Source organism: Phoxinus phoxinus, assembly GCF_949152265.1.
Source record: "Phoxinus phoxinus genome assembly, chromosome: 4".
NCBI lineage: Eukaryota > Metazoa > Chordata > Actinopteri > Cypriniformes > Leuciscidae > Phoxinus > Phoxinus phoxinus.
The window spans coordinates 23073994-23099171 of NC_136879.1; the positions used below are offsets into that span (position 1 = coordinate 23073994).

Here is a 25178-nt window from a genome sequence, read left to right on the forward strand (position 1 = left end):
ACTCTGCATCTGTAAGCCTGGCACTATCACTCAATACATCAGGCTGCATAATTCTTCTCTGGCCTTCGCTTTCTCACCGCCTCCTTCCTGCTTCTGTCTTTGAGGATCTGCTGACAGCGAGGGCCAAGCTGCAGCCTCGCAGTCCCATCCCGCAGGGCCTGGGTGTCTTGACTTGAATCTGACAAGCTTTCCTCCACCACCCCACCACCCCTCTCCCTCTATCTTTCTTTTTCTCTCTCTCACCCTCCTACTCACTGACACAGTCTGAAATTGATAGCTCACCTCACCATAGAGCTCCATCAGAACAGTGTACCGTCGTGAGAGCTTGGAGAAAAATGAGATCCCATCCAAATTCTTGATATAAAGATGTAGGCCTAGGTATTTTGTGGTGCTGTCCAGTATGGAATAAAGTGTTTAAAATGTTGGTTTTGGACTGCACGATCTTTGACCGTGGTGTCATTTTTATTTATTTATTTTATTATGAGACTTTTGGATCCCACTATAGCCCACACTAATGCATGCAAGCTGCCTTGTATGTTCTGGCATTGTGCTGATAGTCAGATGCAAGTATCTCAGGGGAGGGAGGTGTGAGCAGCCGGTGCTGTTGAGCATCTCCTCCTGGGAGATAACCCGTGAAGCACTACCCACCTGCCCCCACCTCCACCTCCCCTCGGGATAAGGGAATTTTTAGATCTGTGTAATGACTGGGAGGAAGTACAGGGGGAGATGAAAGATAGAGAAGTGGCTCAACCCCTTGGAGTGGTTATGAGCAACTTCCTAAAGCCCTGAGCCATGTCACGCCATTCTTTCATTCTGTTGCCTCAAATCAATTCTAATTTCTGACTTCTAGCTATTTAATGTTAAGTGGCTCTTCTGAAAAAGCATTCAGTTGAAAAGAAAAGCACAGTTTAGTTTTGTTCTGAATTTTCTTAAAGGAATAGTTTGCCCCAAAAGGAAAATTCTGTCATCATTTACTTGCCCTCGTGTCGTTGCAAATCTGTATGACTTATTTTTTTTTCCTGTTGAACATCATTTTAAATAATTGTACTGTTTTTGTTTTGTTTTGTTTATAATCAAAAGCAACAATAGTTAAAATAATTAATGACTTTATATTCAAATTCTTATAAAGAAACCAAACAATACTTTTGTTTGGTCAAGAAACAGACCAAAATAAGTAAGTAAATTAAAATAATACAAACAAGTAAATGATAATAAAAAATGTTTTGCCTTAGCACTCTTTTGTGTGTTAGTAGAGATGTCTGACCCATTGTTTTGGTCACCATTCAGTTCAGCTGGTCTGAATGATATGTCCATGAATCACACTGATTCTCACGTTCATCTTTCTGACTCCGTGATCCATTTGGTGAGGTTAACAGCTCACGGCAGAGGAAGATGATTGAAAAGTAATCAATATCTGAAAAAGTATTTAAAAGCATGATTTCCTAGTTTTTTGGATGACACCAGTACTCATAGCATGAATGAGGAGCACTGAACGGCTTTATGGACCATGAGGGATAAAGCTAATGAAAGGACAGGCTTTTGCACCAGTAAAGTGAAGCCCCCTTTTTCCTTCATTCAGTCAATTCATTTATTCATTTATTCATTTATTCATGATTAGCCAATAGATGTCATTAACGCTACATGTCTTTAGCACTTGTCTAATCATCAGTCGACGCCTTTGCCCAAGATGTAGCACTTTTCACCGCTGTCCTCGTAACCTTGAGTTTTACAAGCAACTAAAGGGGATTTAGCGCATGTTGCAGACTGTGAAAGAGCCATCAACAAGTACAGCCCAATCCCAGGGGATGAAAGTCAATCTGTCCCGGCTGTGAGTGTAACCTTCGTCCTGTAAATCAATGACACGCATGCTGACCGCCTCTTCAAGCCTCAGGACAGCAGCATGAGCACCTTATTCTGTAAAAGCTGCAATGCATGTCCTATTCACTGCTCTTCATCATAGCACTGTACTTATGCGCAAGCTTCAGCATGCCTTTTTTGCCCTACTAAATAAAGTAAATCACTTGATTTATGTGTTTTTACATGTCGTTGGGACTTTAGTCTGTTTGGAAACTTGTCCAGGGGCCTGAAAATGGCCAGCGTTTAGCAATGTATGTTTACATAGCCATAAAATTGATTTATAATCAGATTCCAGCGACTTGGATTTTTCTCTTACTCCAAAGCATTGAGTTGCAAATACAGTTGTAGGGAAAATTGTGTGAACCCTTTGGATTCATTTATTCTCAATAGCAAATCTGCGAGTGTTTTTATACAGGGTCAGAGCCAATCACCTCCCATCTTGTCTCATTGCTTGACCTGCTGGTTAACTGACCCCTGACTTTAGTTAGATTTTGCAGTCATTGGCTCAGAGATTTATATACTTTTTCCACCCATACTGTGATTTTTTTACATGGTGTGTTGTGTTCATTGAAGACATGAAATTGTTTGTTATTTATTTGGAGCACACTGTTTTTGTCTGTTAGTGACTAAGGAGGGACTGATATTAAAAATGTTTATTCGTTATTAAAGCAGATAATTTTCATGTTCATGCGATGCATACATTTCCATTATGTATACATACATACAGTATATAATTTTAATAATTGATTCATTTTCATGGCTGATAACAATAAATTGTCTACATAAATCAAAAACAAAACACTGAAAACTAATTTCAGTTGTTTTAAATGCTGCATCACAATATTATAATTTACAGCGTGAGAAATGGATATTACTTGTGTTACAGATTACATAGGCCTATACGAATTTTTAAAGATTGTGTTAAGTGAGAGTTTGGTTATGGCTTATTTATTTTGATTTATTTGAATTTCATGGCTGATTTATCCATGTAAATCAACTTTTTCCTGTATCTGATCCTGAAGCATCTTCCTCTTATTCGCAGCACATTTGATTGTCAGTTCTTCCTTTCAGCTGTGTTGCTATTCTGCTTTGCACAGCCTCTTAAGTGAAGATCTCTTAGAAATGGCACTCTAAATACCACTTTTCAGTGAAAAGGTCACTGACTGTCGAGAATGCATCAGCACGCCACTCCAGAACATGGTAGTGGCCTTTCGAGCTTGTGCACCGAGAAAGTTAAGGGCAATGTTCATTTTTAGGCACTCTTTGGGTCTGTGTATGTCACATCTGTCAGACTACTCAGGTATGATGCTCACTATGTCATGTGCTGTACTTGTTATTTCAATAGTGTTCATCTGTATAATGATAATTCATTGCTGATTTGCTAGTTTTACCTGTCTTCTGTATTTATTGTATTTATTTATTTATTTATTTTTGCTTATTTTGTAGTATAAACCACGATGAAACTCTTACACATCCAGGGTTGTTATCTTATACTTTTTTTCTTAATTGTATGTACGGCCACTAGGGTTTTAGACTTCAGTTTGGTCTCGAAACAAAAGTTGTTGGACGTCAGACATGAATGGGGAAGAGTTTCAGGGCAGACAGGGAATAAACTAGGCTTATACTGATTTAACTCGGACTTTGTCAGACCTATTAAAAGTTTTTCTTAGCCTCTGGAGTCAGACTGAAAAGAACATGTTGGGCATTTGGAAACTATGATTAGAGCACTTTGTTTAGAGTTTTTTGTGGTGTGCTTGAACACCAAATAGGTTCATTTAAAGTAAAGCCTCTGTTTGCTGCTCAGTACTCAAGATTCATGTCTTTGCTGATAAGCAGTGGAATGGTTGCATTTAATTAACTGTGATGAAAGAACAGTGTATAAAAGCATAAATATGTGTTTTGACTGCAGACTGCATCAACAGATTAGTGCTAATCAGTGACACTAATGAAACATTTCATTGCATATTACCAATTGACCGTTACATAAAGCAGTGTTGACCAGAGGAACATGTCTGAATACATTACGTTTTAAGCGAATAATTTTTTATACGACTCTCATGCAATGCCGATTGCTTTAATACGGCCCGGTAAGCACGTCTTCCCTTAAAATCTCATAGAAAATGAAGCACTGCGGTATGTACGTACAAGATGTATGTACAAGAAAAATAAATGTGTATAAATAAAAATAATTATTTATATATTATTATTTTTTATATATATAAATATGGATTAATCTATGTGTCCATGGCAATACCGTCCAAATGTGTTGGCTATGTTAGAGCTTGGTACTTTTTTGAAGGTTTCTTATGGTGCATTTATTTGATCAAAAATACAGTAAAACAGTAATATTGTGAAATATTATTACATATTAAAATAACTGTTAATATATTTTAAAATGGCAAATGGCAAAGCTGAATTTTAAGCATCATTATTCCAGTCTTCAGTGACACATGATCCTTCAGAAATCATTATAATATGATGATTTGCTGCTCAAGAAACATTTAATATTATTATCATCAATGATTCTTTGATGAATAGATGTTTTTTGTTTTGTTTTGTTTTTTTGCATTTATTAGAAATGGAAATATAATATAACTTGTAACATGTATTTACTGTCACTTTTGATCAAGTTAATGCATCCTTGCTGAATTAAATTTTCTTTAAAAAAAATCGTACTGATTTTGAACAATACTGTTTTATTGTTCAAACAACCTTTTAAACAATAGTGTGCATTATCTTGTGTTCATGTTTCCCCACTTGTGAAAAGCATAGCTTCCCCCACCCAATTGATTGAAGGCAGTACCTCTCTAACCCAGTATGCTATGCACCATTATTTTTCATCTTTTTCATCTCCTACATGTTATGCAATAGAATCTTGAATCAAATGTTTCTCCTTTTAATCACTCCCACAACACAGACTCTCCCTTTAAAGAAAACTTCAAAATCGTTGTGTTTTTTGAAGTGTTCTGCGTTTTTATCTTACCAAAATGTATTACATCATATGCTGCTTTTCAGTAGCTATAAGTTGAGAAACATCTCCATCGCCAGTCTTTTTCCACTAACTCCCCATGTTACCTTTTTGACAGTTCGAAAGCAGTTGTTTCAGGCAGTGCAAATTGCCAATCTATCTGCTTGAATTTGCAGAAGAGATCCCTATTTTTGAGAAAAGATGTGGCAAGCCACTCAAAAAAAAGTCACAAGTGACTAATACTGTTCAAACATGTCTTTCCAAAAGAGGCAGCTCAGTTGGAAACTCTCCCAGAGGGGAGAATAGGCTCGCCACAAACAACCTGAGAGCTATTAGCATGAAGCTCGACAGTCAGGGGGCCCAGCTTTTACTCGCCGTGTCCTTGCGCTGAAGCCATTCAGCAAACAAGCTGCCATTATTCTGCCTGATGAGCCTGCAAACACTGGGCATTGAGGGGTCAAGAAAAACCACAGTCCCTCTCTCATTGTCACGTCCCTCTCATCCTGAATCATTATATGCTTGTGTTGTTTTTTCCTTTCTGCTTCCAGTGTTTTCACTCTGGCCCTTTTGCCGCCTCCTCTTCAAGTCATTGAGGTTTTCACTGGCCCAACAGTAAGGAGAAACGCACTACTGCTTTTCAAAGTTTGGTGTATAATGCTCCTTTCAGCCAGTTGACATGTTAGTCTAGACTTTGCCAAACTTGTCCACTTGAAATGACATGGTATACCATGCATGACTTAAGTAATAACAAATCTTTTACTTTAGGGTAAAGTTGTCAGTGGCATTGCATATTTACCAATTCAGATTTAAAGGAATAGAGGTTTTTAGAAAATTAAAGAAATTTAAAGAAATTCGTATAACTGTAATTTCTGAAGAAGAAAAACACGTTTAAATGTTTATTTGTCTTACAGGCAGATAGATACAGATATGGATTTCCTTTATTATTTTCAAGTGTTTTTTCAGGTACAAAATTCTTCAATAATACACTATCATTAAAACTGTTGTTAAAAGAAAACATTTCCCAAAATGCATTGTGTTGAATTTCTTTGTATTCCAAAAGGATTACAATTCCTCTTCAGGTCAATAAGAGTTTTTCTTCAAAGAGAATGCTGCACAAATTGCTTTATTTTTTCTATGCCAATCTATTATTGTGGTATGACATATCTCATATAAACTCACCATTAAATATGCACGTGAAACAAAAAAACAAAAAAACAAAAACTGTGGCCTCTACTCAGACACCCTCTTCCTTAATCGATTAGAAGGTAATGGCAACCTGCTAAAATGTCCATGACAAACAAGTGCATTTGGCAAGCCAGCATCAGCTCACACAGTATTTCTGAAACGTTTAATTAATCCCACCTCAGTAGATATGTCCTTTTTGAGGTCTCGGTGGCTGTGCATAATTGCTACTTTCAATATTTAATCGTCAGTGACCTTTATGTGTGCACACTGGAGATGTTGCCATGCTAAAAGACTTTGTTGTTGCTTCCAGTGCCACCATGAATTCCTGATCTTAACATCACAACAAAGGTGGTAATTAAACCTCTCAGTGGGTGGAGAGGACGTTCCTATTGATATAATAGCTGACAAGGACATAAATGAACAAGTCTCTCATCATGAAGCGCCTTTACTGACTGCCTGATAATTCCCTTGTTCTATTTCTGCTGCAGTTTTCCATTAGCCAATCAGTGGATCCACTGTGGCATGCAGCGAGTTATGAATACAATTATGTCCATTTTTCAAAGTCGCAGGGATTGGGAATGCATTTGTGCTATTAATTGCTATTTCTTTCCTTGCCATAGAAAAAGAAAAGGGTTGGATTATCCTGGAGAGGTTATGTTATCTATCCTGAAACTAAAGAAAGAGACTCTCACATTGACTCTCTCCATAGTTGTAGTTGGTCTTTTTTTTAAGGGGGAGGAGAGTTTACATTAGAACAGGCTCAATATTGTGGATTACACCTACTATCGCTTACTTGTATTCAAACACTTGCTTGATCCTCAAGAAACTGTTTCAAAGGAGGCCATTCAATCAAAAAGCAGTGAAAGAAAACACTGTTAAATAATCTTGTGTCCATCCAAGTCTGCGCTCTAATCCTCTTTTTTTTAATGAGCAGCGGTCAAGGATAAGACCCGACCTTGGTGCTTTGGAATGACATTCTGCCTTTCTCTGCCTTTAAAGGAGATCACAGAGAAGGGAGAGAGAAAGTTTCTTCCACTTAGATTATAGTTTTATATGAGGAGAACCTTTAATCAGCTTTGAATTTTTTTTACATTTGAAATGGTGCATCAGCTACATGTTTTAAAAAGGAATAGTTCACTTCAAAATTAAAACCCTCCAGTTGTTTCAACCCTGTATTAAGATCTTTCTTCTGCTTAACATAAAATGAGATATTTTGAAGAATGTTGTTACCAAACAGTTGATGGACCCCATTGTATTTTCATCGTATTTTTTTCCTAATATGGAAGTCAATGGGTCCATCAACTGGTTACCCACATTCTTCAAAATATATTATTTTGTGTTCAGCAGAAGAAATAATTTAATACAGGTTTGAAACAACTTGAGGGTGAGTAAATGATGACATCATTTTTATTTTGAAGTGAACTATTCCTTTAATGTTTAATGAATAAAGCTTGGCCGTATACATGCTACCATTCAACAGTTTGAAGTCTGTAGATGCTTGGTGAGTAATAAAAGAAGTCTCTTCTGCTCACCAAGGCTGGATTTATTTAATTAAAAATACAGTAAAACAGTAAAATGAAAATATTATTGTGATTTAAAATAACTGTTTTCTATTTTCATATATCTTTTCAAATGTATTTTATTCCTGTGATGGCAAATCATTACTCCAGTCTTCAGTGTCACATGATCCTTCAGAAATCATTCTAATAATTTGCTGCTCAGACATTTCTTATTGTTGTTGTTGTTGTTCTTCTTCTTCTTATTATTATTATTATTATTATTAATATTGCAAAATAACTTTTTTAAATAATAATATTGAAATCTAGTTTTGCATATAAATGGTTTGGCACTGGTTTGTGCTTTTGGTCTAGCATTAACTTGTGTGAATGAACTAGTGCTAATAGGATTAGACTCCAAATTACAGGATTTAGTTTTTGTGTGCCAGTGTTTTCCAGGCATATAGAGTGACCTTCATAAAATCCCCCTGCCCAATGTGATAGCAGAGTGCGTGCACAGTGAAGAGCACAATACGAATACGGTGTGCTAAACGAAAGAAATGCCTATTGCACTTTAACATGTTCAAAGAATGTTAAAACACCTTGCATCTCCGGAAAGCTGAGAGGTGAGGGACAACTGTAGACAGGCATTATGAGTGAGAAGCTTTCACTGACAGGTTTGGTGGAAGGCCATATCATTTTATTGACAACGTGAAGTCCCCCGTCACCCTGGACTGTCACAGGATTTGGTGCTCTTAGAAGCTTCTACATCCTTTTAGCTTGTCCTATTTCCATTTGGAAAAGTGCATAGTGAAAGGCATTTTGCAATGAAAAGACAAGCAAGGTATTTTCTGGCACTTCTCAGAGTCCTCTGTCGGTATGTGTGTATGGGGGGTTGGGTTGGCAGGGGACTTAAGCCGGTGTGTGAGGGAACTGACCTCAGCAGTGATTGCAAGTGAAGTCACTAGAGCATGGTGCAACTCCCAAGGTTCAGTTTGACCTTTAGGCGCTAACGCACTTTATTTCTCACTCCCAGTCTCCTTGAGACACACGTAAATGAGCTGCGCTGACTTCAGTGAATTCCAGGCAGCACCTCCTCTCAAGAGTGCGTGGGAATCCTGCTTTTGTGACCCAGGAAGTGAGCTTCAGAATGGTTTCGACAAAAACTCTGTGGAATCAAAAAGAAAAAAGAATGAATGAGAGTGATCTATTTAATGTCTCATTTGTTTCTCTTACACTGGAATGGGTCTCCTTTAAACATTTGTCTTAATGGAAAAGGAAGATCTCAAGGAAAAGATCCTTGTTTATATATATATATATATATATATATATATATATATATATGTATATATATATATATATATATATATATATATATATATATATATATATATATATATATATTAAATAATTGTATATTTTATTTATAAAATTTTCTTCAGTGTTTTGTCCCAAAGACACTCAGCATTCCTGAAAAAAAAAAAAAAAAAAAACTATGTTGACACCCAAGTGCAGAAGGCAGGGATAACTGCAAATGTCATCTGGCTCCAGGTACAAACGGCCAAGAAGGAAAAGAAAGACTTGCATGTGGTTTTCTTAGACATTTGTATTCTTCACCATGGTTTTCTTCACCATGGCAATGGAGTTAATAATTGGGGCATCTCGATGGGTGGTTTGACGTCTGAAGAGCGGGCTGCGGCTTCCTCCAATCAGGGCGTATATGAATGACATAACGACCATAACAACGACTAACATGTGCACTAAACGCCTGCTATACAAACTCCAGGGAGACATCAGATGGGCACCAATTGAGATTAAACCCAGCAAATCCCGCAGAATCTCCATTGTCAAGGGCCAGATGAGAGGTAAAATGAGAGGTTCCACATCAATGACGATCCGATACCAACTATCCTGGAGAAGCCCATCAAAAGTCTTGGTCGATGGTACAACACAGATCTCAAATACGCCAAACAGGTGGAACAACTGAAGCAGGATACCATCAGTGTCCTGAAACAGATCAAAAGCACTGCTCTCCCAGAGAAGCTGAAACTCTGGTGCCTTCAGTTCGGACTGCTGCCCCGGCTCATTTGGCCAATTTCCATCTATGAGGTCACCTTATCCCACGCCAATCGGTTGGAGGGATTGGTGAATGTGCAGGTGAGAAAGCGGTGTCCCAAGTCAAGCAAGGCCGCTGGATGAGGTGGGAAGGTGTGGAGAGGAGGAAGAATCCCTTGGAGTGAGCTGTGGAACACGGAGTCCAATATGCTGAGCTTTACCATCAGAGCCACATATGATGATCCAGCCTGCCTCCAGTGTCTTGCCCCAGCAACCCTGAAACACATACTGGTGGGCTGCAAGACCAGCCTTACGCAAGAAAGATACACTTGGCGCCACAACCAAGTGCTGAAGTGCCTGGCTGCTACACTGGAGAGTAAGAGGGTAACCGTCAACGCCATGCCCCTGGAAGCTCAGACTACCTTTCAGCAACCAACATCCTTCGTCTAGGAAGGAGAGAAACGGTCAACCAATCGATCGCCTCCAGACTCATGCCCACTGAACGCAGCCCGGGACTGGGAAATGCGGGTAGACTTAAGTCAGAGGCTCACCTTCCCACCCGAAATTGCAGCGACCAACCAGCCCAGACCTGGTCCTTTGGTCCAAATCCTGTCGACGTGTCTTTATAGTGGAACTGACAGTCCTGTGGGAGGAAGCCATCGATGAGGCATTTGAAAGGAAAAGGTTGCGATATGCAGATTTGGCTGCCGAAGCAGAGGACCGGTGGCTGGAAGGTAAACGTGCGTCCAGTGGAAGTTGGCTGCAGGGGCTTTGTAGCTAGTTCCACCACAAGGCTACTAAAGGAGGTTGGAATCAGAGGACAGGCTCAGCGGAAGACCATCAAAGACCTTGCAACTGCTGCCGAAAGAAGCCGTCACTGGCTGTGGCTGAAGCGGAAGGAGACTGTATAGGCTGCCAAGTGACCTCATGGAGCCTCCGGTGCGACACACACCCAGGTCTGATCAGCCTGTGGTGGGCCAGCCTCGGGTGAGGGTTTATTGTGATAAAAGGCTGAAACACCCAATAAGGCCGTGGTGCACCAGGTGGTCATCCCCCAATTCAACCCCACCCAAGAGGACATCTCTAACAACAGCGCTTGCTGGTTATCAAGGGATTCTTACATCTATTCTAATAAGCATACATATATATATATATATATATATATATATATATACTACCATTCAAAAGTTTAGGGGTAGTATGTTTTTTATTAATACTTTCAATCATCTTAGATGCATTACATTGATTAAATGGGACAGTATGTAAGTAATGCTTACATACTCAATTCTCAGTTCTCAATAAGGAGCCATCATAATTTACAATAAAATAATAAGCAGCACAACTGTTTTTAACATTGATAATAATATCAACTGTTTCATGAGCATCAAATCATCATATTATAATAATTTCTGAAGGATTATGTGACACTGAAGACTGGAGTAATGATGCTGAAAATACAGCTTTGCATCACAGGAATAAATGACATTTTAAAACATATTCATTTAGAAAACTCTTATTTTAAAAATCTTATCAACCCCAAACCTTTGAAAACCTTTTTGTAATCACGTGAAAATAGTAAAGAAAGCTGATAGGGAAAGTAGAAAAAAAAATAAAAACTGGAATATTGGGTCCTATTTTTTTATTTTTTTTGTATTACTGCAGACTTTCCATTTTGCTCCAAGCAGTTTTTTTATTTAGGCACTGAGAAGTCAGTGTATAGCAGTGATGCCTAACAGGCGGGCTTGTCTGATGGAGGGAGAATGATGGTGGGCACCGTGGGCCCCTCGATCGCTCTCTAAGTGACCAAATAAGGGTAGTCTGCAGACTCAGTGCTTATGGAGGAGACAGGGGGCACAGAGTTGGCACAGCTCAGGCTGAGCGGAGCCTCCGGTCTCATTCATAACAAATCTGTCCATCAAAAGCCGATGTCATGCTTATTATCTTGTGGTGAGAGACAGCTATCTTACTATGTTAGGACTGTAGTGACTGACTACTAAATCTATATTAGCTCTGCCCAGAGCATTAATCAGTGACATCATCATTTTTGTAATGTATAAAATGATGGGCTGGTTCGTGGAATGGAAATTCACCCTATGCATCTTATTGATCTGCCTTCCATTTATTTTACATTTAGACCTATAGTCATTTTTAAATAAAATATTGTCGATCTTCCAGTGAAACAACAGACTTCTTTCTGGTGACATATGCCAGACTTCTCCAATAACTTTGTCCACTTTAAACTTTTTTGACTGCTTGCTCACATTCAGATCTGCTTCCTTCCAATTAACAACCGATAGATAATAACAACCGGTTTCTTTTTCCATAATCCGTTTCACTTGCATGTACATCACAATACGAAAGAATCCACTTTAATCAGGTTGATTTTTGACTTGAATAAAAGCATTAGATAATTTATTTTATTTTATTCCCCAAAATATGCTGAATAACACATATTGCCCATGTGTTTTTTTAAAGGTTATGTATGTGCTTGCTTACAAAATTATGTTTTACAATACAAATTAAGTACATTAATAGTTTGGTTTTCGTAACATATTGCTTGCAGCAAGCAGCATATCATCAAAGAAATTAGAAAAATACATTATTGAAGTTGTTTTTCAAAGCATTGTCTTTTCAAAGGGGGTTCTGAAAATGCATTAGACCGTGACCTAGAAAGCGGGACCTTGAGAAAACATCGGTGTTAACGAAACCCCTGCTCAGCAATCTTAACCTACAGTTATAGATTAACTGTGAAGTTTTCCTTGAACTCTTTGAAGTCGGTTTATCCAGCTGAAACACAACCTCACCTCTAATACCTGAACTGTGGGCCGGATCTAGAACAATGCTAGACCTATCATATGTTAGTTAAACATGACTTATCATATTGCATTTATAATCTGCGTATATGCGCATTAAAATCAAAGCTTTCTGTGGTCTTTCTGTGGGAAACGCATGTGGAAGGGGTTGGAAAATGCTCTTTGAAGGGTTCTTGCAGATAGGGTCAAGTGAATGAACTTGTTGAATTTTCTTGTTTTATCAGAAACTATTGAATGTTTAACTGAATAAACTTCCCATAGCATATGAACTTGCTATTTGATCTCACCCACACACAAAACAAACTCTTATACAGAGGTCATTTTGTGCAACCGAAGGTCCCTTTGATTTCTCAGTTTTTGCACTGAGGAGAATCGTTTAGAGTTGTTACTTTGACTAGTTACTGTATGTTGTCTTTACGGGCCAAATCTCTAGTAACAGAATGAAATTTCACCTCACATCTTTTCTCAAAAGTAAAGTGGATCCTGTTTATTCGCTGTCACAGAGAGCAGGCTTTGTTGAAGTCCAAAAATCTTTGTATTCTGCGTATCTCGAATTCTCTTTCATCAAAAGCGTGTTGACACAGCCAATTATTCTGCAAAATGTCAGACTTTGAAGATGAGGCAGGTACTTCAGCTCAGATCTGAATCTTCTGTCGTTGTTGGTTAATTTCTTCACTCTGACAGGGCTTCATCTTGCAGTTTGAAGACGCTTTCTTCGCTTGTTACTTTTCATAAAAGCAGCTCTCACAAATCCTTCAAATGAAACCGAATCATTGGAAAAGTGTCTGCTAGTTGTTGATCCATATTTGTCAAGTCTAGTATTTGAATAATCAGAGGTGACACACTTGTATAGGGTGTGTGTCTGTGCTGTAGTGGTTTAACATTGTGAATCTTCCTCATTGACCGTGTTAGATATTTGGATTGATGGGATTTTTTTGAGAATTTTAGGTGTAAAAATACATGAAAAGCTCTTAACAGGTGCTACTAAGCTTTACACACATGCACATTTACGTATAAAACATCCAGACTTGTGCGTCTTGCCCTTTGCATGAAAGGGAGACAGAGATAGTTGGACGTGACGGGTTTGTAGAGCGTGACAACTGGACAGAGGAGGAAGGAGAGGAGGAGTGTGCAGGGTGGGTTGCCAAAAGCAAACAAACCACAGTCCACTGATAGCTCAGTACAAAGAAGCCAGAACAGAACAGACCTATGGATTGAAGTCTCTCTCTCTCTCTCTCTCTCCCTCCCTTTCTCACTTCTTCTCTATCTCTTATTCTCTCTTAACACGCCAGCTGGACTGGACTGGACAAACGATCCCAAATGCTGATTGGATGGTTCTATCAGACAGATACATTTTTCTCTTTGTTAGCCTATACGAAGAATGTTTTTTGTGTGTGCAGTGTGTGTAAGACTCACAATTTTCCATTTCCTGTTGAAACAGGACATTAGGTGGTACTTATCACTTTTCATCAAATAAATTTTGGCACATTTCACAACTATGGTAACTTTGGTGTCCTTCTACAGTGTTTTTTTCTACAGGTCTCTTATATATGTTGGACTATATGTAAAATAAAATTAACAGTATGAAAGATGTCTAGTTTTAAAGAGGTGGTAAAATACCATTTTCACAAGATGTAAAATAAATCTCTGATGTCCCCAGAGTGTGTGTGTGAAGTTTTAGCACAAAATACCCCACAGATATTTTTATAAAGCATGTTAAAGTTGTCACTTTTTGAGGATTTGCAAAAACGCACCGTTTTGTGCCTGGCCCTTTAAATGCAAATGAGCTGCACAGAGGGCGGGGTTTCAAGAGCTCACGTGTGTTAGCAGCTGCTACTACCTCACGCAGACACACTAAAATGACAAAGATGGAGAGACTCAAGAAGAAGTGACAACATGTAGAATGCAACAGGACATCTCTGAATGGTTAGTTGATGAATTAATGTTGCTGACGTGGAGAACTATCTTCAAAGGATATTCTGTCATGGTAATATATAACTTAAATCGCTCGTATAGGAACAGTTGTGAGATGCGCATACCTGTCAACAGTTGGGTACTAAAATACGGGAGATCTGAACGGGGGAGTGTTGCTTGGTTAGAAACAAAAAAAATTATGTGATTACTCACGATAAAAAAACCTTGTTTTTTATATATTTTATAATGTCATAATTTCACATTTAATCTCCAAATTAATGTAGAAACAACAAAGACAGTATATTTTAAATATTTGTCTAAAAGGTAGGAAATATACAGAAATTTTATACAGTTATCAAACAGTTTGCACTGCATAAATGTTAAATTATACATAGATTAATCATTATTAAAGTTACAAATGTTCTTTTGTCAAGAGCAGTGAGTGTTTTTCTCTGTTCCCTTTGTTCTGTGATTAACTTTACTGACAGAAAGATTTTTTTGGCTACTGTGTCTTTAAGAGCAGTCACTGCTGACAGAGAGAGACGCACGCGGATCTCACACGCGCATCATTCTCTCACAACTCTTCTTTATGTTCATTTAAAACTATTTAACTAATTTAAGAGTGCTCAGTCTGCTCTTATGAGGATACTCGACAAAACTGACATTTTTGCAGAATTGTGTGTTAGTTCGGTCAACTTCAAGCCGAAAGAGAACTCGATTTTGGCGCTCAATTTGTCTTTGCGTGAATGGTTTAAAAGCATTTGCAAGAATACAAGCGCATCATATAATGTAACGCCAGCCAAAGGATGACAGAAAAAACGGATGCTGCGTTAATTACGTGAAATATTTACCACGGAGTCTTCTCCTCCCACTTCTACCAGTGATCGCTTTATTCAACTTCCCGCGTCGATCTGCGCACGTCAACAGCGCTACTGAGTTGTAGGTTGCCAGGTTGAGCTCACAAATGGGTTGAAATGTGTATGATGTGTTGATTGCGCGAGTAGGATGGGTTTCATACAAGATCTGACAACTGGGCAACCTTGGAATAATATATTGATGTGATTATTCATATAACAACGTTTGGGAACACAAATTACGGGAGTTTCACGGGAGAAAGGACAAAACGGGAGGGGGGCGGGAGATGGGTGTGAAATACGGGAGAGTCCCGGTGAAAACGGGAGTGTTGACAGACAGGTATGACACAGAGTGACTTTCTACTGCATGTGAAAAGACAGATGCTAAAGTTTAAGCTGACTCACAAATATACTCTTATACAACAACTTTTCCTCTTCTCAACATGGACTGTGTGTTCAGGGGGCGGGTTTATGTACATTTTAGGGTTGCTGATGTCACTAACCCGGGAGGAATGTTGTGTAGTCCCTACCATCCGTTTGTTGTAGTCCTTTTCTTTAAAAGCAAATATCTTCCTTTGCTTTGAACTTTGAGCGTTGTAACTTTGCAGATGTTGTTCATTCACACTAACTAAAGTTAGATAAGTGAAATCATACTCACCCCTTTAAATGCATCAAATCTATTCCCCCCTTTAAAATAATAATTTTGGCCATAATCTGTTGATTTGACATTAAATCTAATTCTATTTTAATGTAAACAAGATTTAATCACTGTTTTAAAACTTAGTTATTATAATTTTAAAACAAATTAAAAACATAATAATAATATTTATGTAAAAAAAAAAATATTTTGTATAACAGATGTGTCCCAAATTGTTATGAAAACTTACAGACAAGAACAAAAAGCCAAAAAATGTTTTCCCTTTTATTAAACCATATTGTTTATATCTGGAGTAATATTTAGTTTAACATAGATTGACATACTGTGTGTGTGTGTGTGTATATATATATATATATATATATATATATATATATATATATGTAGTTGTTTTCTATATTTGTGTCCTACATTCTGTGCACAAAATGGTAACCAAAGCTTACAGACAAGATAAAAAACCCCACAAAAATCAAATTTTTATTAAACCACATATTTATATAATGTATTAACATAATTGTATCTGAATTATGCATATTTAGATTAATATAGATGGACTAGACATATTAAATTTGTCCATTATTTGCATTCCTACATTTGTGTGTGTTTGATGTTTGATGTGTGTGCAGATTGTAACTAGTAGGGCTGGCCTCCAGGAGCGAGCCCTCACTTTGAATCGCACTTCAAACGCTGACGATAAAACAGACTAACACAGATAGAAAACAGACAAACCTTTTTTATTTTAATTAGAAACGAAGCAATTAAACCTGCACTTTCCCTCACCGCTGCATCAGAGATTTTGACTGATATGATATCACACTGTTCTTGTTGAGAGATGAATAAGGTGCCCTTTATGAATCCGAGAATTCAGCTCCATTAAACCTCAGTGGGCCATATTAAAGCTATTACTTCAAAGAGAAAGCCTTTGCGTGCTTCTAACAAAAATGTGTTGAGTTTAGGCTTTTACGTTTATACATTGATACAATCAGTGCACAGCAAACAAGTCATACCCTGTAAGATTGATCCTTTCCTAATCATTACTACACCTTTGATACTAATATTTAGCTGATTGTATGTTCAATATGTTTCTTCTGTTTTTCTGTAGGGGGCAACAAGCTGAAGAACCAACATTTCCGGCTAAACTGGGCATGGATATCCTTGGAGAAAGAGTACTACCAGGTTGATGAAGAGGCTAAGTTTCTGGAGGTGGTCTTGAGACGTAGAGGTTACCTTGGCGAGACCTCATTTGTTAGTAAGTGATGTTAAGAGAGTACTTAATTTCCCATCATGCACTACTGATAAGATTCTATGAAGAATTAAGCCTTTTTGTTGTGTGAAATAACCGTGAACTCTAATTTGCTGATAGGAGTCTCTTTATAACATCACTATTTTGGTTCCTTTGAACCTCTGTAGATGTTGCTCCTCATGTCATCAGATTTGGTTACTTGATTTGCATCAAAGCATAGCTACGCTTCCGCCCACATACACAATGATAATACTAGTTTTTCTGACGCGGTTTTAAGTCAGAAATCCTCCCACAGATCTCTTCATTGCTGGTCCCCTAAGGGCAAAGTTGAGTTTCCATAATCATCAGGAAAAAAAACCCCATTAAATCCCTATAAACAGGAACCTCACATGGGGAAGGTCAAATATCAAAGTTTAGTTGTTGGATTACCATAACTGCAAATAGCAGTTGATTAATGGGAGGAGGCCACATAGAGATGCATTTTTGTTGTATTGGTGAGGATATTCTCAGTTGATATTAACATTTGATATGTTATGCAGTAGGGCTGTGAAACGATTAATCGCGATTAATCGCATCCAAAATAAAAGTTTGTGCTTACATAATACATGTGTGTGTACTGTGTATAATTATTTTGTATATATAAATACACACACGTGCATGTAGCCTATATATTTAAGAAAAATTTGTTATTTAAATATAAAATATTTATATTTATATATAATATAAATTATATATAAATCTATATACAGTATACACATGCAAATATTTCTTAAATATTTACAAGCATGTGTGTGTATTTATATATACAAAATAATTATACACAGTACACACACATTTATTATGTAACCACAAACTTTTATTTTGGGTGCGATTAATCGCGATTAACCCTTTGGGGACTAAGCCCTTTTTGGTCCGTTTTCTCTATTTTTACATTTGGGCTTATAAACCATATGTAATGGAGATGGAACACCATGTGTTTGGTATCTATGGATTCAGAAGACCCTAAGCTAACAAAAGCATGCATGTAATGTGTTTATAAAGGAAGTATGAGTGAAAAATGTACAATAATCGAGAGAATTTCAAAAACGAAAATTAGATTTTTGTCATTTATTACTGAAAATCACCCCTCACACAACAATAGTGAACAGTTTTTGAACCAAAAAATATTTGTCAAACCCTTTGCTTGACAGACATTTGTCATTGTTCAATCAAATGTATTAAGAACAATGAAATAAGGAACTTTTTTTACAAACACTCCCAGGCGTGAAAAAGCTGTCTTCTTCGAACTAAATGAGCTTGCTCTGAAGAACAGACACACTCACAACCTGGCAGATTTACTTTGCAGTAATTGTTCCAGAGCTTGTTCTTGTACTGCTTGCCATCATAAAAGTGCTAAAACAATACAATAATAATGCTATTTAAGTTATTCTGTCTCTCTCTTATATAGATCTCTGTGCGCTCTGTAATACTCCGCTCCGTTCGCTATCTGTCTCATTCTCCGTCCACATGAAGCTGTTTGTTTGCACATGTTGAAGGCTAGAGTCCTCTGATTGGCTAGAATACGTCATGGTAACCTTCCTCTGATTGGGTAAAAAAAAAAATCCTCCCAGCGGCAATTTTTCCATTGGTGGAGTTTGCCTAACAACATCGATTTCATTGGCCTTTTTATGCAGTGGTATTGCGCAACAGCGAAGTGTGTGTATAATACAAACGGGATATCACTGTTTTCAGCGGAATCTGAGGAAGACGGCAAAAAAAACCGCACCTCTCTATCATTAATAGTTTTGAAGATAATTGCACATTTGTAAAAGTATGCCTTTTTGGGCGGTACCGCCCAATTCGTCCCCAGAGGGTTAATCGTTTCACAGCCCTATTATGCAGAAAATAATGGACTACAGCTTTACATTACTGCCTACATTGAACCGTAAAACATCAAGTATTTATTGATTTAGTGCATAGCCATGCGATAAGTGGTACATTCAGCTTTTTGGGGGGGTCATGATCACCCTGTTAGGGTTTATTTTGCATTCATTTACCAGCTAACTGTACATTCAGTACTAGGGGTCGCCAAGGCCGATATATCTGCCAATATTTGGCATTTTTTAATGATCTGCATCGGCCGATAAGTTTTTCTTTCTGGCAGATGTACCTTAATTTCACTAACCTTGCAGACTTACTGAAGTCAAATCAGCGGTAAGATCTTCTGATGTGTGCATTTGTAGACTGCATAAAAACGTGTTAATCTGTGCCAGTCCAATGCGAAATGCAGACAAGAGATTTCAGCTGTCATTGGAAACACACTGAATGAATGTTTATCCAATTTTAATCTAAATCTGTTCCTGTAGCCCAAACTGGTAGAGCATGGCCCAGGGTCATGGGTCAAGATCACAATGCAGATTGTTTCAAATCCGCTTTACAATGATAAACGGGTTAATAATGATCAGTGATGCAAACATAATTCAATTCTGCTGTAAAGCAGCTCTAAAAAGAAAAAAAGTGTCATTGTTCAGCTGGTCAGTTCAGTGTTGATTCAGTTATGTTCAATAACTGTGTAAAGTTAAAGTCCGCGTGAACCGGAAGTTGCAACCGACTTTATCTCAGTGTTGTGACATATTTCCGAGAGAAACGGAATACTAAATGAGGAAAAATAGTGGGCATGGCTTTTTTTTCCAACTAGCACCTGATTGGATCTAGAAAAGTAGGTGTTTCATTCAGCCTGTCAACTGTCAGTTGGAGGGACGTGGTTACGGATGTTAAGCAGACACCAAAACCGTCAAACCTACGTCATCAGGGAAGGTCCTCCAATGAAGAGGGGAGGGGCATTTTCAGATTTCAGATCAATTTAGGCAGACAAAGTAAATATGGTCAATTTTGATATCATGTGGACTTTAATTTCAAGTTCAACTCAGCTATAAAGCAGCTCTGTCATCGTGTGTCTAATGTCATCGTCCAGCTCAATTCAGTTCTCATCCCAACAGTCAGTGTCAGTGCAGTCAAATTAATAATACTGCTGAATATTAAGAGTCCCCAACTATGAAGGTCAGAAGTGGCGGGCGGCAAGGAACCCAAACTCCATCAGGTGACAGAAATGGAGTGTTCACCTCTGGCCAAAACAAAACTGGCATGGAAAAAGACTGTAAAAACAAGGGTTAGACCTCTGCACGAGACTTGCAGGATCACACTGACAGACCTCCACAAGCTCTCATCGCACAGATGAATATTCCATCCACATGCTGAGCTTGAGCACCATTCCACAACTCACCTCGGTTCCGGTCCAGGGCCTCTCGGTGAGACGGGCTGCCGTCCTGCTGTTCGTCTGCCACTCGCTGGGCCTGGATCACAGACCTTCCTGTACTGGAGCGAGGAGACGAGGAAGTCTTTGAAATGATGATTTTTATTCAATTATTATTTAGATTTTTCACTCCCTCCCTCAGTTTCTCTTCAAGGGCTGATGTTCTGTGAATAATTGCATTTTATGCTGGCACATGCGCAGGCAGGACATGACAGAACCCCTCCTTTTTATGTGATGTACCTTAATATCAAAGCGCTTCTTTCTAAGTTTGCTTCAAAGTAGTCTTTCTTCTTTCGGCAGCTCAATTTCTCCTCCTTTGCCAAAGCTCATCATTATGCGTCCATCATAACCCTTCTAGTCTGGCCTTTCCCCTGGCAGTTTTCCGCAGAAATTCTTCTTCTTTCTGTGTTTATTTATTTATTTATTTGTGGGTTATATCAATATCTTATTTTGTTGGTGACCTTTGAGATTTCTGTGTTTGAAAGTTAGTGTTCTCCTTGCCACACAGTTGCTCACTAGCTGACAATGCCCACCTGCCACACCTGCCGTGAAGCTCTTGGCATTGTAAAATCCTTTTCAACAACCCAAGTGGACAGAACTCCACCAGCGGGACTATGAGTATCTGATCTTCTGAGGGATGTTGATGGACTAGCCTTCTGAGTCTTAATCTTATTCTCTTTTCAAAGAACGACACACCGCTCTCTTTGAAGCTTTTTATTTCCAAATGGTTGCGTCACACATGCTGCAACTTCTCTACATTGGGCTTTTAACAAAGCTCTGCTGTGATTTATAGAAACACAGGAGATGTGATATAAACAGGAGATTTTGCCAATCCCTTGCAGCAGTCTGTCAAAATGACACTAACAACGTTTTTGTCAAAAGTACATTCGTAAAACATTATGTTCTTAGTACTCCAAAGCACTGGAAAAGACTGTATGTATCTGTTTGTTTATATAGTTCCAGAAAGAATATCTCAGCAAAATTACAGAAACAAAAATAAATAAATAGTAATAAATGATTGTACATAAAAGTTTAAAAAATAAATTGCAGAAATCAAATAATACATACAGTATTATCAATTAATTAGTAAAAACATTATTAATACATAAAAAATAAAATTAATATAAATCTTTAACATTTTCGGACTCTGTTCAATCTAGAGCTTGATCTACCATTTGATCTACTAATCTTATAAAAAATGCTTTATGCTTGATTTAAAGTTGATTTACTCTTACATTCTTAAGGTATCGGCACCAAAGATGGTATGGCTGAAAAGGACAAAGATTTTCGAGGAAAGGCCCAGAAACAAGTCCAGTTTAACCCAGGTCAGACCACTGCTACTTGGAAGGTGCGCATCTTGTCGGACAGCCTGTACGAGCAGTCCGAGACCTTCCAGATTGTCCTGTCGGAGCCTGTCATGGGAGCACTGGAGTTCCCAGAGGCAGCAATGGTGGAAATCGTTGACCCCGGAGATGGTGAGCTCACAAATAAAACCATGGGTTTCAGGTGCTGGGAATGGTTCAAGGTAGCAGCAAAGATCAGTATGGGGGTTCAAAAGCCAGTCTTTTTCAAAAAAAATTCAACTTTAAACAAACTATCTCAAACTTCAGCCAGTCATTAGAAATGTTGATTTAACATGAACTATGTTTGGGTTTACATACGTTATGTGTTTAGTCTCTTACTCAGTCTTAGGAATTCAATCTAAGGACATTTCAACTGTTCAAAAGTTTGGGAATGGTAAGATTTTTAAGTTTCTTATGCTCACCAAGGCTGTATATATACATATGTAGGGGTGTGCCAAAAAAATCGATTCACAGAAGAATCTAGATTCTCATTGGCAACGATTCAGAATCGATCTGAAATGTCCAAGAATCGATTTAATAAATAAATAAAATCAGCTGGCTGTTCGCCTCCATTTTTGTAACGGGACGTGAGCGGCAAATCACTAAAACAAAAAGGAAGCAAATGGATGAGAGGGAGATCTTTCGTTCCTACCATTTGCATGTGTTTTAAGTCCTGTCAGTTTAACAGGGCGCGCTTGACAGGGTATAAGAACGAGCAGAGAGAGAGAGCCGGCCGCGCGCGCGCACTCACCCGAGCGCTGTCTGCTCTCTCTCTCTCCCTCGCGCATATGAATCAAAATCAATTAATACGATGTTGTCGGGAAAAAAACTCTCCAGTGATGAAATGGTTTCTGTGTTGACAAATCTTGTGCGATATCCTAAACTGCCGAATGCATTGCTTGTTTTTTTCTGTTTACATTTCATTGTGAATGCTGCTACGTCAGAGCGGCCAAAGCGTCAACAAGATTCCCCGTACTTTTTGACAAGCGTCCTTGACAGGGCGGCTATAGCTTTTTTGCAGCTCAAGTCGGCGGCGGTGTGAACATACAGTCAGCCGCCAGCTGCAGACCAACGCACACTGCAGTGCTTCACCAAACTCCCTGCCAACTCAGGGCAAAAAAAAAAAAAAAGACTCGGTCTATCGCTGCTTCATCGCCAGGTAGCTTAGGGGTAGGACTATTATTCATTTTGAAAGAAGCACTTTATTTTCATAACTTGTTATTCTTTAAGTTACTGTGTCTGACTGAGAAATATAGATGTTTTTTTGTCTTCACCGGTTGTGTTCTACATGATATTTGTGGTAAACTGCATCTATTTTCAACCATTTTGTATTATGAAGAAGCACTTTTGTTTTGTTCCAACTTATTTTATAGCTAGATACTAATGAGTAGCAATTGAGAACATGTTTTTGATAAAAGGCACTTCACTGAGAATTGAACTTAATAAATGTGAAAAAGACACTTTAAAGTCTCCGTTTGTCATTCTGTATAGCAAAGCAGATGAGAGTAGATCATGATCAGAAACCCGATTAGAAATCATTATGGATAAAATCGAATCGAATCGTTTTGAATCGAAAATCTTTTTGAATCGAAAATCGATTTTGAATCGAATCGTGGCCTCAAGAATCGGAATCGAATCGAATCGTGAGATGGTAAAAGATTCCCACCCCTATACATATATATTTGCTATATTTATTTGATCAAAAATACTGTAAAAAACATTAATACTGTGAAAAATTGGGTATTGTCTGCCCTCAATGTCACATGATCCTTGCTAAATCATTCTAATACATTGAGTTGATGCTCAAGAAACATTTCTTATTATTATCTATGATGAAAACATTTGTGCTGGTTTATATGTTTTGATTTTTCTGGATTCTTTGATAAATAGAAAGTTCAAAAGAACAGCATTTATTTGAAATATATTTTATTGGAACAATGTAAAAGTTTTTATTTTTGTTAAAAACATTTAATCATAAATTATTGCTGAATAAAATAAAGTATTTATTTACAAAATCTTACCCCAAAATATTGAACAGTAGTTTGTATATATATATATATATATAATTTTTTTTCTTATATCAGGCAAATATGGCAAAAAACAAACAAACTGGCAAATCAAATGACAACATTAACATCAACACAAAATGTCATTTGCATCCTATTTTACTGCTGTAAGATTAATTATTGCTGAGTGAAATTCAAATCAAAATGTCAGATTTTGTCAATTAGAAATTAATTGGATTTTTTTTGGTCTGAGGGGATGGGTTGAATAATTAAGAGGGATTGGTGAAAAAAAAAGGAAATAATGTCAGCCAAAAAAAAAAAGTAAAGGCTACTAAGACCATTAATTTTTTGGGGGTGGAATCCCCCACAACAATCAAATGCTCATAATGTGTATTAAGACAGTATACAGGGTCAGTTTATGAAACTTTAATAGTACATTCAATTAATGAAATGAGAAATATTACATTTTATATTTAATTTGCTGAGTGAGTGTTACTTGAAGGCAATACAATCCAACCAAGCAAAGAGTAAGAGAAAAAAATATGGAGAAGGAGTGTCGGTGGAGGCAGACATCACAGCGGTCACCCTTCTGTGCATTTTAATCATAGCATAATATCTCCAGAACGTCTGAATAACATCCTGGTTCCTCCTCTTCAAAACAGAGCAGCCAAGCCTCTGATGGCAGGATCTACGGCTGATTTAGCAGGAGCAAGTCCCTTTGTTCTCTTATCTGACTGAATGAGCTTTCTCCATAGATCTTACACTTGCACTGCTGTTCTTAAGATGGCAAATTTCACACCTGATGTCCCTAAAATATCTTGTGCTCTTTACTGCTATTACACTTACAAAATAACCATAATATTATGTTTTCTTTTTTCTTTTATTCTTTTGACATAATGTTACCATGTTGTGGACATTGTATCATACTGCATAGTTTGATGGTATAGGAGTAAAAGTCTTAGAGAATCTGATTTTAACAGTGTTTTACTCGTACTGAATGTTGGCTCAAGGATACGCTAGTTCTCAAAAGCTAAGAGACATGCCAGTGAAAAACAAGAAACTGATGATTTGTGAGGAGAGCAAACTTATTTTCTAAGGTCGAAATAAAATGGAACACCTCAATATTACAATAAATCAAGGTCGACACAACAGCCTTAAGTGCTAAAAAATCCTTCAAAAAGGTATTTTCAATGTAACGGATAAATAAAATAATTTTAAGTAAAATAAAATAGTCAAAGCCTCATCACCGGTTGCAGCCACGTTTTCATCTCATATATGAAACACCTGAGATTCACAATTACCTGCTAATGCACTCACATTCATGTAATGTAGCCTTTTTGACAAGTTTGGGTGAGTAAGGGCAAAACACACAATACATAGTACATTCGTTGCCCTGTAGATAGCAGTATCGTTTCTTTGGTAGTAGAAATAAACTGCTGCAGAAAAAGTTGTGCGATGAGGAATTGCATCACTCATTACAAATGTATTTTGTATATG

At 37.7% G+C, this 25178-nt stretch overlaps 1 protein-coding gene across 1 annotated transcript in view; it reads left to right on the forward strand.

The window, feature by feature from the left end:
- The window catches only part of frem2b (FRAS1 related extracellular matrix 2b), a 72705-nt gene that overhangs the window by 22577 nt on the left and 24950 nt on the right, over nt 1-25178 (forward strand). The window contains exons 3-4 of the mRNA XM_079611218.1: nt 16900-17046; nt 21577-21807. Coding sequence (XP_079467344.1) covers nt 16900-17046; nt 21577-21807 — 378 coding nt within the window. The remainder of the gene's footprint in view (nt 1-16899; nt 17047-21576; nt 21808-25178) is intronic.